Raw genomic sequence first — 16,894 nt, 5'->3', positions numbered from 1 at the left:
TGTACCAGACAGCAATCGTTAGAACCCCCAACTGTACAAAGTGCAGAGAGATAGTCTTTGGAGTACCCAGTCCTAAACGGTACAGCTATATCACAACCTTTTCCCCGTAGCTTGGGAAATGGGAAATTGGGGTGGGGTGAGGATGGGGTGCAGAGAGGATAAGATCCAGAAATCCAGGAGGAAATGGTATCTTCTGGATAGGACAGGTCTTCTGTACTCATGAAAGAACAGAAGCTGTAGCTGCCTGCACGAGGCCTGTAAAGATCAAGCCAGATAACTTGGGGAAGGGATGCTCACGAGCCTCTTCCCCTGACTGAGGAACTTTTGACAGCTGGTGGCTTCTGGGGCACAGACAGTCTGTTTTCTCTAGTGGTATGGCTCCTGGTAGTGTGATCACCCTTTAGTGAATGGCCCACACCCACACTTATGTGGGCAGCACAAGCTGGACTCAGTGGATTATGAAAAAAAAAAAAACAAGAAATGAAGTTTGAAGGGTGAGGATGGATATGGGAGGAGTTAAGAGAGGCATAGAGGCTTGGCAGAATGGAAAATTATAATACAATCCTATATTATACACATGAGTGAAATTCTCAGAGAATGACAAAAACATATAATATATAAACAGTAAAATAAGAATTTGCTTTTTATGCTAAGTACCAGGGTTTCAAAATATATCAAATCTAGCTTTGACAAATTATGTACAATAGTTAATTGTCAGGATGATTCAATTCCTAGTATTATAAAAATATAGTAGACATAAAATTGGGATGTTTACTATTTTTATATTTTATTGTAGAGTTATTTCATAAGGTCATAGGTGAAATATTGTGTGCAGCCGAGAGCGGTGGACCATGGTGAGCCACAGGCTGAAGAAACTAGTTCAGACAGAAAAAGGAAGCATGTAACATTCCAGCTGCCAAGGAAGAGCTTGCTCATGTATTTTTTAAAAAAGGGACTTCAATTTCTTTGGATAAATTTAAGATAATGATTTAAGATTTTTTAAACAATAATAACACAAGAATGGCACTTCCCTATACACAAGAGAGTTCTTGGGCTGTGACTGTTGTCCTCTAACTTTCGGCTTAGCTTCACTAACAACTGATGAGTGTTCACAGAAATATTGGCATGCTTCTGAGAGCTGTTCCTCTATCTCTTCGGTCCTTTTCTCCCCTGCCTTCCCAGAGCCTGTAAGACCTTACTGTAGCTCTATAATTTTAACCTGTGGCCTTGTCATAAGCAGGAAATTTCACATATGTCCCCAGGCTCACATACAGCAGACACTGAGATAGGGGATAGAGAAGAGGGATTTAGGATAATTAGGGGAACCACAGGGTTAGTGATACCAAACAACAAGGTAGTGGGAATCTTGAGTGAGCAGTGGCATTGTAAATATCATGGCTCTTCTGAGCCAAAGCAGAGGTCAGAGGTCGCATATCCTTGAGCAAGCTTGGGTCCCACCCGTGCGCCTTAATCAAAAAGACATTAACCAAACTCTCCTTTCTTCAGAGCTAGTGTTCATAGGCACTTAACATACAAATGCACAGGTAAACTCAAACACATGTGCACACACACACACCTATCTTCCCTCCAACTCCATCTTCACCTCAAGTCTGGCTGCAAATCCAATTGTAAGATGATTTTCATGCCTTCCGTAGATGTTAAGTGTCTGGAGGGTCAATTACTGATTCAAAGAGCCTTCGGCTCCCAGTGGAGTGGGAAATAGAATCAACATTTCACTCTATGGTTGAGCCAAACGGTTAGGAAAGCTGTCTTATCAATCTAATTGGAGGAGACGGTCAATCTAATTGGAGGAAATTCACATTAAAACTTTCCAACTCGGCCTGGATAGATGGCTCAGCGGTTAAAAGCACGGTCTGTTCTTCCCGAGGACCTGGGGCCAATTTCCAGTATCTACATGGCAGCTTACAATTGGCTGTTATTCCAGTTCCAGGGTACCTGACACCCTCATACAGATAGATATACATGGAGGCAGAGCATCAATGTTCATAAATAAAAAAATTAAACATATATATATATATGAAGGGTGTGGGAATTTGGATTGGTATTTTTTTTAAAAATCTAATAAAAAAGAATATATATATATATGTATATATATATATATACATATATATATATATATATATATATATATATATATATATACTCTGAAAAGGACTGATGAGTCTCAAGTGGGCTTTTTTAAAAATGTAACTCTGATGTAATGATAAAATATAATTTATTCAAACCTTATTATCTAAGGTAAAAGTGAGGCCGCATTCCTAACTTTTCGAGAGGCTATAGCAGCATCGACTTCAGAATTACAAAGTTTTGGAGACTTGTTCTTGAATTTCCATATTCCAGGAAGTGACAGGTAGTGGCCGCCTTACCTCTCCCGTCAGGAAACCTTAGAGGTAGATATCCTTTCATACCAAGCTCAGCGGGCTCAGTTACAAGTCCGTGGCAGGATAAGGTTAAGGTGGGGGAGGGGGCAGGGCAGAAGAGGGAGACAGAAGCAGAAATCAATTCAAATTACTTTGATGACAGTCGCTTAGCGTCTTCTCAGAAAGGCAGACTGGAACTTCGAAGATGCTGGCAGCCCGCACAGGCGCTGCAGGGAGTCAGATCTCCGAAGACAACAGCAAGTTCAGAAAGCAGTCTGGCCTTTCCTCAGGAGGGAAAGACAAATCTCCCAAGAAAGCCCACGAGAATGTCAAAGACAGTAGCCTCAGCCCCTGCGGGCAAAGCCAGCTCAGGGCGCGGCAGCTGGCCCTGCTGCGGGAAGTGGAGATGAACTGGTACCTGAAGCTCTGCGAGCTGTCGAGCGAGCACACCACAGCTCACACCACCGGGATGCCGCACAGGTGAGCGCGCTGATGGGGGCATCCTGGGCGGGATCTGGAGAGCAGGTGTGTTGTCTTCCTCCCAGGCTGTGAAATCTTAGCAGCGGCTCTCACGGTCTAGCGGATGCTTGGCACTTGCGAACCTGTACAACAAAGGGCAGGAACTTGATGCAAGAGTAAACACTGCTCTCTGGGCTGCGATTCGGAAAGCATCCTGTGGAAAGTCGGTAACGAGTTTACTGGAGAGTGTAAAAATTTTTCTTAAGAAAAAAAATCTGAGGAATTCGGAGGGTGTAGGGAAAGAAAAGTTCCTTCCCCAAGGAAAAAAATGTCATTGTAGCCTGCCTGCATTTCCTTTACCTTGAGAAGTAGGGCACGAGGGGAAGGCTCTTTAGCTGTTCGAAAGTGGACAGATGAAGGTTCCGGTGGTTCATGAGGGTGCCCAGCATATTGTACTGACAATCATATACCTCAGCGGTGGGGACAGATTACCCCTGGGGAAAAGGGCACTTTTTAAAAAGGTGTAAATGTAAGGCAGTTTCCGGCAGATTTTCTTTCTTCTCAGTCTTCACATACCAGGAGGGGAGGATAGTTTCATTAAATCCACTGCAGCAAGGCAACCTGTACAGACTAAAGTGTCTGGGGTCCTGAAGCCCAAGTGGACTTATTTCCAACAATTTTTTTTATTAAGAAATCTCTTAAGAAATAAAGATAGCCTTGCAAGAGAATAGTTTTTATTCAATGATAATAAAAATCCACTAGTGAAATAGCCAAAATATGTTTTTTGTAAAGACTACAACATATTGTATCAAAACATCCAGTATGCCATTAGCAGCTTCCGTAGGTATAGGTGGTATGTGTGTGTGTGCATGTGTCTTTGTGTGTGTCTGTGTGTATGGGGTGACGTGGTATGTGTGTGTAACACGTCTGTGATATGTGTTGTCTATGTGTGATATGTGTGTATGTGGTGTATATGTGTATTGTATGAGTGTGTGGTATCTTTGTGTGTGTTGTGAGTGTGTGACGTGTTTGTAGTGGGAATATGCTGGCATGTGGAGTGCCTGCACACGAGCGCGGAGGTATGCAGGGAGACCAGGGCAGGACATCATGTCTCTTCCTCTGCCATGCTCCATTTTATTGCGTTGAGACTGGATGGCTCACTGTACCAGAAGCTTGTTATTAGCTAGGCTGGTTGTCCAGGGGACTCTTGGGTTTTGCTTGTCTTTGCTCCACAATGCTAGAGTGACAGGCATGCATCCCCCACCCCCAACTTTTTACGGGGTTGCTAGGATTTGGACTCAGGCAGGTCTGAACACTTGTCGAGCAAGCCCTCTTCCACGGAGTCTTTCCTCAGCTTCTGTTGTTATATTTCTAATTCAAAAAGGATGTCCCCCCCCCCAAAGGATATCCCCCCCCCCAAAGGATATCCCAGGGAAACTTCTAAAGCAGTTGAATTAGATAGTACATATACTTAGAAACATGGACAATACTCTTCAAAATGCCTCAACAAACTTACATTCTCCCCTTTCGATCGGCAGTAATAAAATAAATGTTTCAAAATATAGGTCACTATTAAAAAATCACCACGTAAAATAAAGGATGAAATAAGTTTTCTAGAAATGTTCTGGGAATAGATTTAGTATTCATGGACAAGGTGGCCTATGTATATTCTTGTAGAAATTCTGACGCCTACATTTGGGGCAGGAGGAGGAAGGACTTAAGGAAGGGATGGTCTCATTTAAGGAAAGCTTGTCCCTGCTGGAAATTCACCTTCTTACATAACTTATATCCCAAACCATTGCATATCTTTCAAGTCCATAAAGCTATTATTACAGAGGCTCTGCAGGGGAGGGGAGTTAATGACAAAGGAGATCCCTGATAATGGTTTTTTTTTTCCAAACATATTCTTTGCCTTACTCTAAACTCGTAACTTTCTGTAATGAATAGAATACAGGACCACAAAATTCGTCCTGTCAACAGACACTGAATCAAGTGAAGGATCAATTAAGATAATAAAGTTTAGTGAGAAATTGGGGGAAAAATGAATCACCGCTCTTTACTGTTCTCCTTAAATGATAACTGGCCCCATTGTCAGAAAAGACAAAATAAGACATGATTTGAGATTATTGTGATCTTCAGGGCAGTGATTGACACCAGTTGTGTGTCGCCCTTGCTTACTGAGTGCTTTGAAAAAGTAAAGGTCTTATCTACTCACCGCCATCAGGACAGGAAATGCCCATTCATCCTGGACTGTTGCAGTGTGTGTGTGTGTTTCCAGGAAGGGACTAGTTAGTGTATGTAGTAGGCACTAGCTGGCAGAATCAGACTTAAGGGCCATCTGTGAAGTCCCCAAGGCGATTGATTTGCACTGTCTTGGGCTGGGATTTTCTTGTTGAATCTGGGCCTGACCATTACAGACAGCTTCCTTTTGCAGGGCTTAAGTTCTCAATTGTGTTGAGGTCTACACATAATGAAGGTATAATTCATCTGTATTGTGATTAATAATACACTGTAATCATGCAAGCTCCTAAAAGATGTGATCCTAAGACAAAAGAATTGCTGTAGAATTAGATCCTCCTATTACAAGGTCAATCTTCCTTTAAGGTCTAAGGAGGGATTAGAGGTTAAAATAAATCTGCTAAAACACTTTAAAAAAAAAAGAGTGGAGAAAAATCTCTCCAGCTGAATGCTTCCAGAGGAAGGATGGGAATTTAGGTTTTCAGTATGAAGTGTCAACTTCTTTCCGCGTTTTCTTCAGTACTTGTGTCTTCTTATCCCATGGTGCATGAACCAGTTGGGAATCTCCAAGGCCACAAGACCAGTGGTTGAAGCCTATTTTTGCTCTGTGTTGCTGACTCTTCCTTGGGTCTCCTGGTGTGGAGATTCTGTGTGCAAATACCATTGGACACTGGCAGTTGGGGTGTGGATGTTGTTTATCTTGACTCCTTTTCAATATGAGCTTCCCTCTCCCACTCTAATCTGGGAGGCAGGAATACAGAAATCATGACGCTGTGATAGAGAGCTTCCAGAGATGCTTTAGCAAGGCGTGCATGGATAAACAAACCAACCCAAGCACAGTTTCCTGCTACTGACTAGGCTCCAACCTTTACACTCTGCCAAGGCTCAGTCTCCAAGTGAACATCTTCAACTCTGCTGGACGCAAGATGGTCATGTTTCTGCCAGATGTGTAATCTGAATCTATGTGGGAAAAGAGAAGTCGACCCAATATTCTACACACTAACCTCTCATCAGGAATTGGTTTGAGCCACATCTGCAGGAGAACTGCCCTGAAATTTTCTGACCCACAAAAAGGAGCAAAGTTGTCCTTACTGAAGGAGACCAAGGAGAAGTGTAGTAATAAGAGCGGCGGGGCTGCGTCCCCAGCACCCCGGCCGTCTGGCTAGCTTATACCCTGAAATAATTACACGGACATTGTATTCTTTTAAACACTGCTTGGCCCATTATATCTAGCCTCTTCTCGGCTAACTCTCGCACCTGGACTAACCCATTTCCAATCATGTGTGTAGCACCCTAAGGTGCGCTTACCAGGAAGATTCTAGCCTACGTCCATCCTGGGTCAGAGCTGAATCGCATCTCCCCGGGAGAGGGGAGCATGGCGTCTCTGTTCCAGAGAGCAGAGCTGTTGAGTCTGAGCTCACTTCCTCTTCCTCCCAGCATTCTGTTCTGTTTACTCCTCCCACCTATGTGTTAACCTATGAGGCCAAGCAGTTTCTTTATTACTTAACCAATGACCTTCCTCCATCAGAGAAGGACTCCCAAATACAGTTTATGCCCTGCACTGAGTTCTGGGTGGAATCTAGTCAGCTCTTCAATGCGCTGTAGGGATGCCAGACAAGTTCTAAAGACAGACTATGGGTTAGATAATAGAATTACATCAAATCCACATGTTCTTATTTTGAAAACTTTGTCATGGTTCTATTAGAGAAATTGCACCTTAATTTCAGCGTTTTCACAAAAGCACATCATCTTAGCATTTAACCCTGTAGGCATCAGGGTTAACATGTGGTCAAGAAGAATGCACAGGCAACATGCTGTATTGGTGGGCATGCAGCGATAGATTCTCTGAATTATTTGTTTCTGTTAGGTAGGCACAGGACTCATGACCCAGGTCATTGTAAACACGAGAGTATCCATGTGAGCCAGGAAGAACACTGTGGGTACTTAGCAGAAGCGGGGCACAGGGTAAAGACAGGGTAAAGTATCAAGAAATTTTTGAGTGTTCTGGAAAAAGTAACTTTTCCCTTCAGATATGCCTCATGGACTTTTCTAAAGTTTGCCCCCTTTTATAAGGAACTCAGAAGTGCTTTATGATTAAACACGCAGGGTTTTTTTTCCTGCAGTAGATAACAACTTTTTATGGAACCCTTAATACATAACACACTATTCTCATCTTTCATTCTCTCTGCAACCTTAAGCGATAAGACGATTTTATGAGGAGGTCTCAAGTCTAATGTTCTCTGCTTGTTACACCAGCACTTAACGGTGTGAACGCTCAGGGCTCCCCTCTGGAAGCCTCTTACAGGAAGTTCACGAGGGGCAGACAGCTCTGTATAGCAGAGCCAAATACACTCATCTGTGACGATGCCAAAGGAGAGTTCAGGCTGTGTGCTTCCTGCTGCATTACTCTGCACTGCCACACGGCTGGTGGCTGAAAGCATTTTGTATGGGCAGAAACAATGTATCGGCACTTTGAAACAAAGTATCGGCACTTCGTTTCCACAGAAACAATGTATCGGCACTTTGTTTCGGCAGAAACAATGTATCAGCATTTTGTTTAAGCAGAAACAATGTATCAAAAGACAACCATTTACTTTCTTCCTCCTTGCTGTATCACATTCCACTGCAAACACGTCAAAGAATGCTGCCATTTCTAGAAACATGCTTCTAAATAAAACTGTAGCCTTCAAATCTTGATGGAAAATACTGCAAAAGTTAAAAGTGGAAAAACCCGGAGATTAAATAAACGAAATAGAAGATAAAATGAAAATTAACCTGTAGACGGCAGAACAAAATACAATAAACTGGGTGGTTTATGATGACAGAAAAAATTTTTTTTTATTACTCTGGAAGACCAACCATCCTAAATCAAGGGGTATGATGGCACTGCTTGCAACCTCTGCTATACTCCTTTTTCTTGTTTGTGGCGACTTGGGCCACTCTTAGTCATTCCTTGACTTGTGGATGCATCACTATGCTGTCTGCTTCTATCATAACCCGCTCTTCTCTCTCTCCTATGGGTGTGCTTGGATTTCCCAGAACACCAGTCATGGATTAAGCCCAACTTCAATTCTGTGTGTATTTCAACTTAATGATAGGAAGCTTCAAGACCCTGTTTTAAATGAGGTTGTATCTATAAGAACCAGGGCTACGACTTCAGCATAGCTCTGAGGGACAGAGCAGCTTAAGCCACAACAGGAAGAATAGGACCCATACTGTGTTGTGAAGTAGGATGTGGGTGTTGGGGACCCATGGTTGCCATAGCTACGTTCTCCACTTCAGTACTTTCTCTACTGCTTGGGTTGTGGGTGAGGCAAATATGTGTAATGCATTGACCTTAGGTTAGGGGCTTCAGCATTTAAAATCAGAACATGGGGCTGGAGGGTGGGTCAGCCACTAAGATGCCGGAAAGAGGAGAACTCCTGGATCTTGCTGGACAGCCAGCCTAGCTAACCATTGAGTTCTAGATCCAGGGAGAGACTCTGTTTCCAAGAATCAGGATGGGGCTGGGGAGATCACCCAGTGATCACCCAGCTTGCTCTGCACACAGGAGAACCCGAGTTCAGTACCCAGCACCCACGCAAAAGTCTGCTGACTATTGTGGTAGTTTGAATGTATTTGGCCCCCATAAGCTCACAGGGAGTGGCACTATTAGGAGGTACAGATTTATTGGAGTGTGTATGGCCTTATTGGAGGAAATGTGTCACTGTCGGGGCAGGCTTTGAGTTTCCTATGCTCAGGATACTGCCAAGTGAGCCATTTAATTTCCTGTTGCCTCTGAGTCAAGATGTAGTTCCAGCCTGAAGCCTGCTGCATGCTGCCAAGCCCCCCGCCATGATGGTAATAGACTGAATCTCTGAAACTGTATATGAGCCGCTTCAATTAAATGTTCTCATTTATAAGAGTTGTCATGGTCATGGTGTCTCTTCACAGCGAATAAAAACCTAACTAACATCTGTGCATGTCTGTAACCCCAGTATTGGAGCATGACAGAGACAGAGGGGAACACAGACAGGCAGATGCCTACTGGCCAGCCAGGCTAGCCTAGTAAAAGCAAGATTCCAGTTTGAGGAGAGATGCTGTCTCGGGGGAACAAGATAAGAAGTATTGCAGGGAAGTCACCCAACTTCTTGCTCCTGTGGTCAAAGAAATAGAAACTCAAAAAATTAGTTAACACATCTAACAGTTTGTTGAAACACAAAACTCAATGATTTCATGGACTGGAGTGGTCAGGGGGTAAAGGTGCTTGCTGTCAAGATTGATGACCTGAGTTAGATCCCTGGGACTGACATGGAGGAAAGAGAACTGGCTATTGTAAGTTGTCCTCTGACCACCACATAGGCGCCATGATACCTCTTCCTCCCACCACATAAAATCAATAAGCAAATGAAAAGTAGGGAGGGGCAATATTTTGGGCAGAAGGGTTCAAGCAGGGAGTAGAGTGATAAAGATAGAAGAGAGGCCAGAGGAAGAGTTAACCAACAGAAAGCTTGTGTGAACAAGCTATATGTGAATCCTATGATCTTGCCAGCCCATTATAATTATAATGAAGTGGATAATGGGACACACGTGATATGAAAGAGCAGGAGAGGAATGTGGGAAGCTAAAGGCTGAGCAGGGATGGGTGGATGGTGGCAGAGGGTTGGGGGGGGGGAGAAAAGAGAGATAGAGGGTGGGTTAACCAAAACAGGATGGAGGAAGACGCCAAATAAGACCCTACTAATTTATTAGCTAATTAAAGATAGAATGCTTTAAAAGGCATTTCAACAGGGATACCTCATATTAGGGAACAATGATGTTCCTAGAGACAGAGGTTATTAAATGGTTTACTGCCACCACCAGCCCATTAGTTACTGGTCAGGAGGGCCCTAGAGGCACCCCAAACAGTACAGTCTATCTACAGTACTTTTGGTTACCCACTGTAACTAGATGGTATGACCCTATTACTGAAGACACCCACACACTTTGGTTGCAGAACATAGGCATGAATAAATCTTGAACTAAGTAGGAAACTCCTTGCTTGCCAGCTAGCTTTTATAATACTAGAAGGTGCTATATTCTACTAGGGGAGAAAAGACATCCTTCATCAAGACGTGGCCAAGGCAGAAAGCAAACTCAAGGCAGGAACCTGAGACAAGAATTGAAGCAGAGGCCATGGAAGAACGCTGCTTACCAACTTGTTCCTTGGGCTCACATTCCTTCGTCTTTCTTATATCAGCCAAGGGCCATCAGCTCAGGGGTGGCACTACCCAGAGTCCTGGGCCCTCCCATAACACTGACTAAGAAAATGCCCCCCAAGACTAGCCCGTAGTCTTGATCTGATTGAGGTTTTTCTCAGTTGAAGTTTCTTCTTCCGGTGACTCCCTTTTGTATCAAGTTGGCAAAATCTAAAGAGCACCATGCATTGATTTTTACTGTTCGCACCTTCATCACAGCAACTTCTTATTGCAGTGGGTAGTGCTTACTACAGAGACTCGTGGCCGTCCAAATGCTGAACATAAGGGACAATGAGTGGTCAGCTGCAGGGGGACCTTTATGTCAACCCTCCTCTTCATCAACCTGCAGAGGGAGCTCTGTGTCATCCCTCCCCTCCATCAACCCTCCCCATCATCACAACCACCAAGACTCAAGGACCATCCCAGAAGAGGGGACAGGAAGAACGTAAGAGCCAAAGAGCTGGGAGGAGTCCTATGAAACACTGTCCTTTGGAAGTGATATGGCTGTTACATATTCACAACACAAGACCTGCAAATAGCAAGTCAGTTACAAAGACAGTCATGTAGGGGTAAAGGACTCCTCAGGCCTCCGCTGAGGAGATAAAGGCTGTTGATGACTCTCGGGGGATGAATAGTAACTTTTATTTGGGGCTGTGGCCCCTGGTGGGTTGCCCTTACCCCATCACAGAACTCCACACCAGAGTTGAAAACTAACTGAATAATTTTAAAAGGAGGTCATGAAGTTGGGAGGGTCCCGGAAGGAGTTAGGGGGACGTGGGTCTGGGTAAACATGATCAAGATACTCTTTTTGCACATCTGGAAATTTCAAAGAATAAATTTAAAATATCGTTCTTTTGAAAAGGAGATGGCTACCAATATAAGCAAGTGGGATAGAACAAGCAAATTAAAGTATAAATGATTTGAAAGACTAATGCATTTTGCTCCCATACTTTGGTCAGAACTGTGTAACCCATGTTATGCCTGGTCTATGTGGTTTACAAAGTTTGCTAAGAGTGGGTGACTCTGAAGGTCTGTGGCAGGAATGTGTGCTTCACCTGGCACCCGAGCACTGAACACTGCTCAATTAAGATTCTTTCAGGTGTTTAGGGAAGCACCAACTTCCTGAGCAAAAGTACATTGGGGTTAGACGAGGAAGAGGCTTTAAACACAGTGTTTACAACAAACCAGGGCAGCCTGAACTATTAAGTGGAAGTTACCAGAGACACTCAGTATTCGCCACACAATCCTGTGGGTGAGAATTTAGTTGCAGCATTCTGACAGAGATTTCACCTTCTTAACTCATATCCCTTATGGTGTAGGGCAGTAGCTCATGAGCCGCGTCCTAATGCTGCTCTCGCTGTTATCAGAAGCACTTGATTTTTTTTTTTTCTTTTGATTTTTCTAGACAGGGTTTCTCTGTGGCTTTGGAGCCTATCCTGGAACTAGCTCTTGTAGACCAGGCTGGTCTCGAACTCCCAGAGATCCACCTGCCTCTGCCTCCTGAGTGCTGGGATTAAAGGCATGCGCCACCATCGCCTGGCCATCAGAAGCACTTGGAACCCCGGAATTTGTTCCCTTCCATTGGTTTGCAGAAGGCCAGGCATGGTTCTCTGCACAGGCAGTTCTCAAGGTGTTTTGATAGACTCAGAGCCTCCCAGGGGAGCAACACGCGATTCCAGGGCATAGAAGAATCTAGCAGCGTTTGTGAAGGAGCTGAGATTATGATGCAAATGTATGCGAGACAATAATCTCAGCTATCAATCAAGAGATCAGTGAGGGAACACTGCCCGGTCTGATTGAGCATCTTGTCTATATGAGGCAACGCGAAGATGAATTACTACAAAATCTACTTGTACACAGGAGTCGTGACATTTACACTTCGGTCAGGAATACTCTAAATGAGAAGGTCAGAGAAAGAAGAGGAAGGATCTGTGTTCCTGGCAGGTGTGAATTGGAGTTGGACTTGGGAGGTGTGCACAGCTTGAACAGAAGGTGATGGGTATCAAATACAGGTGTTGGCTTTGGCAATGGAAAATATTGTGGGGGTTTAAAATCCTTTCTGTGTGTCTGAGTCAAATGTCCATCTACCAAGTTTTCACTCTACAAACAGAAGCTAGCTCTCTTTGGATTTGGAACAGAAAGGGCTAGGTTTAAATCCTGGTTGTGTTTCTGGATACATATGTGAGTGGGGCCATGCGTTTCCCCTCATATCTGAGATTCTTGCTTCTTGCCTAGTAAAGAGCTGGGTGAGGAAGCAACCACACGGTCATGCTTTATTTCCTCAGTCTTTTTTTTCCCACGTGACTTTTTCCTCTCAAAGAATCCATCTGGAGGCACTCAAGTGCTATCTCCTGATAGAGTTAATTGACCTCTGTTTCATTCATTGCCTTTGAAGCAGTTCTTGGCTAGGTCTATCTCATCTGAGCTCCAAGAAGGGGAGATTGAAACAAGCACCATGGCCTTTCCAGGGCTTGTCATTGAATGTCCTGCTGGAAGCTCTTCCTGGCAGGTTCTGTGCTTTTGTTTTGTGGGAAAGAAGCAGCACAGCGGGCTGAGGAACACTCGCTCACGTTCCTCTGGAGATGGTCGCTGAAGATATGCTCCTTCAGTCACAGCCTTCTGGACATGTTCAGTGCCACCAAGGGTCAATGTTCCCGTGTTAGAGAAGAATCTCTGAGTTTAGAGAAATTGACAGTTTTCTGTGTATGGGCACACACATTGTCATCTAAATTTGGCTAAGGGGAACTTGCCAAATACTTCTTTAGTTGCCAGACATTTAAACTGGGCTTCCATCCAGACTTGTGTCCCTAATTGGGGAAGGGCTCCTGATGCTGATTATAGGGGAGTTTTATGCAAATACTTTATGCCTAATGAGTCCATTGATCACAAAGTTACCCCTAGCTGCTAAATCCTGACACATGAGTAACCTGATCTGAGAATATTTATTTCTCAAGTCCATCCACAAGCCTGAAGGTCCGCTTGGATGGGGCCGGAAGTGAGTGCTCTGTCGTCTTTAACTTGTTTTCTTAGACAGCTTGAGCAGTGACATCAATCCATCAGACACAAGAGAGAAAGAAGGGTGCTGGGCCTGTAAATGGTATCTGTGAGCGTGGGATTCAGTCCCTAACCGAATGAGATGCTGGGACTCATAGTCCAGATGTATGCTTAGGAAGGAAGAGAAATGGACATGTTACAGCTAGCCAGTCGCTACCCCAGGGCTGTGGTTCAAGCACACAGCACGAATTTGGCAATTCCCTTTACCAAGCAGAGGTCCGCACTACCCTTTAATTTTAACAACATATTCCTCTCTTTCAAAGCCTGATCCATTGACTTGACCTTTTCTTGGGCACATGGTGAGTCAATCTCTTTGGGCTTCCGTGCTTGGATTTCAGCTTTCCTGTTTCACTGAGAAAGCTGATGACACGTCAGAAAACTGTAGAAGGTGACCTGATACCAAGCTGGCAGGACATGGGTCACCGATGAAGTAAACATCCTTCCGTGTCCATCCATGGGCACTGAGCTCTCATTCCGAATCTCACAGCTCTGTGCAGGCCCAAGGAACCCAGGAAGCCTGCTGAGCTTCCCTGCAGCCTGTGTTTCCTTCCTCCTTCTTTGGGCTGTGAGAGGACTCCTTGGTAGCATAGCAGCTCCTTCCTTTCCATGGCAACAGCCACAGCTTCTGGCGCCAGCCACACAGCCTGGCAGCTCATGAGACAGGATCAGGCACACGGAAACCTAAGTCAGAGAGCATGGGCCCGGAGTCAGATGACCTGTTGGAGCAGTCTGTTATTTCAGAACCATCAAGGTGTGTGCTTCTAAGAGGAGCATCTTGCTAAGTATGTCTACTCACGTGATGTTTGTTATGTGTTTTACATACTAAAACCTACAGGGTGCTTGATGACAGTCAACCCAGCCATGCGGTTGTCAGAAGCAGGATACAGTGTGGTTTTGTGTTAGTCCTCCTTCTCTGAGTCACAACCTTCAATCAGTGTGTGTGTGTATGTGTGTGTGTGTGTGTGTGTGTGTGTACAGAGTGTTTTAGTATAAATATCTCTCATTTAAAATTCTTTACTAAAAAATAAAGCAAAGCCCAATGTGCATTTTATAGTTTAATATTCATATCTCATTTCATTGTGAGTGTTAAGTATGAAGTAAACTGTACAAAAGAGCTGTTAAGTTGTTTAATTTCCTCCAGGGCTAAGTAGCTGCTAATCAGTATAAATAATCCACAAGAAAGATGTGCTAAAACACCAACTTTGTCTCCAGGCTTAGGAATTTGAATGATGAGACTGTCCAAATAACAGTTGCTTGTCAAACAAATTTTAAACATTAAACCCGTTTGTCGTATTTTACATCCCAGATGGTAAATTATCCAAAATATATGGTAGAAAAGTATTGAGTTTACATGCATTTTAAAGTATTTTCAGTTTAAATACATTTCCCATGGTACCTGTCTTCAGAAATAAAAACAAAAAGAAGAAGGAAAAAAAATAGAAGAGAAAGAAGAAAAAAAAACAGAAAAGGACAAAAACAAAACAATAAAAATGGGAACAGATGTAACTTCCAGGATTTTCTTTCGTTAGTATATGTGTAGTATTAAAATATCTCTAATAATCAAACCAGAAAAATAATTCACTAAAAAGATTTCAACATTATCATGGTCTAGTTTTTGTCACTCAAGGATTGTTATGGAAGGCTTCCCGCCCCAACAACCTTAGAGTGTTTTCAATGACATAAGACTGTAGTGTAAAGGGGTATATTAGAAGTATGAGGGGAATTCTGTAGAAATATGAAATGAGGTCTGCAGAGATGGCTCAGAGGTTAAGAGCACTGGCTGTTCTTTCAGAAGACCTGAGTTCAATTCCCAGCAACTACATGGTGGCTCATTTCCATCTGTAATGAAATCTGGTGTCCTCTTCTGGTCTTCAGGGATGCATACATGCAAACAGAATACTGTATACATAATAGAGAGGTTCAGGCACCCTTGTTTAACTCAGTCTCTCTCTCTCTCTCTCTCTCTCTCTCTCTCTCTCTCTTACACACACACACACACACACACACACACACACACACACACACACACACGGAAACAGGAGAAGACTTGCTGAGAAGCCCATTTCCAGCAGAAGAAGGGAGTTAAGACAGGTGCTAGGGGCTAAGGAACAAAGTTCATTATATACATGATGAAAGGTCAAAGATTGAAACAAGGAAGCTTTTAAAAATGCAAGTGACAACCTACAGAATGTGAGGAAGTGATAGAAAAGTGTGTTGCAAGTTTAATATTAAGATTATATAAAGACATCTGACAAGTCAATAAAGAAAGCACACAAATTATAAAGTGACAAAAGAACTTGAACATTCTCCTTCGAAAGCTCTTCAAGGCCGGGCAGTGGTGGTGCACACCAGCACTCAGGAGGCGGAGGCAGGCGGATCTCTGTGAGTTCGAGGCCAGCCTGGTCTACAAGAGCTAGTTCCAGGACAGCTGGGCTGTACCACAGAGAAACAACAAAAAATAACTATTCAAGATAAAGACAGGCATCAGTTTGCTTTGGTAATAATTAAGGAAATGCGAATGAAAACTGCAATGATTTATCCTTCACTTACACTTGAAATAACACACCATGCATGGGCTGCCGTAGATGCATTGAGATTTGACATCATGTGCAAGGCTAGGATGCAAATTTTAATGGCTCATTTCTCCTGGAAAACAGCTTGACAACTTCTCAAAACTTAAAGGTAGATGTCTCCTATGATCCTGTAATCTTACTCCTAGATAGGTTCTTAAAAGATCTTTCGGATTTTATTTTATTGATGCTTTTAGGGTTTTGTGCTTACGTATATTTCATGTTGAACGTGTTATCCCTCAAACACAGGTCTGTTTCTACTTTGGTGTCATCTTATATATCTGTATTTGTCTTTCTGTGATCGGTTTAGTTTGACTAGTATGGCGATCTCCAGTAGCGTCCATCCTGCTGACAACCACAAAGCCTCATTCTCTATAGCTGAACCGGATTCCACTTTCCTCGCATAGCACATTTTCCTCACTCATCCCTCTGCTGTTGACTCCTTAGGTTGGTCCCACAGAGTAGCTATTGGGCACATTGCTGCAGTAAGCCTTTGTGTTAAAGTATCTACGCATGTGCGTATTTCCCAGTAGGACTGTTCAAAATGGCCATTCGGTGGAAAATATCCCAGTGTGTTCCACACTGTGCTGGTGGTGTGTACACACAATGGAATGCTATTTGGGTCATCAATAACTGAACTGGTAACTACATGGGTGGACCTCCAGGATATTAGGTTAAGTGGAAGAAGCCGGATGTAATTTGACATCCCACCTGTGGTTCTCTGGATAAACTATCAAAGGCAAGTAAGTTCATCCTGGCACATTGAAAACTGAGGGCTTTTCTGGAGCTGACAGAGTAGACGGAAGGAATTAACTATTGCCTGGGACACCTTGCTTCCGATGAACGGAAGAGTTTTACTGAGAGCTAGAGATGAGCTCACAGAACGCTGTCAATGCTCGCCTGCCGCTAAGTCATTTGCTTTAAGACTCTGTATTTTATGCTAGATGATACTTAAAAACTGAATTGTCTCCTGGGG

The 16,894-nt window shown here is 43.5% G+C and overlaps 1 protein-coding gene across 1 annotated transcript in view; it reads left to right on the top strand.

Annotated features, from left to right (window-relative positions):
• Positions 1-2,586: 2,586 nt before the first annotated feature.
• Positions 2,587-16,894, top strand: part of Kcnab1 (potassium voltage-gated channel subfamily A regulatory beta subunit 1) — a 338,359-nt gene continuing 324,051 nt past the window's right edge. Inside the window, exon 1 of the mRNA XM_041659149.1 lies at positions 2,587-2,861. Within this exon, the coding sequence (XP_041515083.1) occupies positions 2,587-2,861 (275 nt within the window). The remainder of the gene's footprint in view (positions 2,862-16,894) is intronic.

This window comes from Microtus oregoni, unplaced genomic scaffold (genome assembly GCF_018167655.1).
Source record: "Microtus oregoni isolate MIOR12 unplaced genomic scaffold, Mior012 000010F_ref0000083, whole genome shotgun sequence".
In the NCBI taxonomy this organism is placed as follows: Eukaryota; Metazoa; Chordata; class Mammalia; order Rodentia; family Cricetidae; genus Microtus; species Microtus oregoni.
This window is presented reverse-complemented; position numbering and strand designations above follow the sequence as displayed.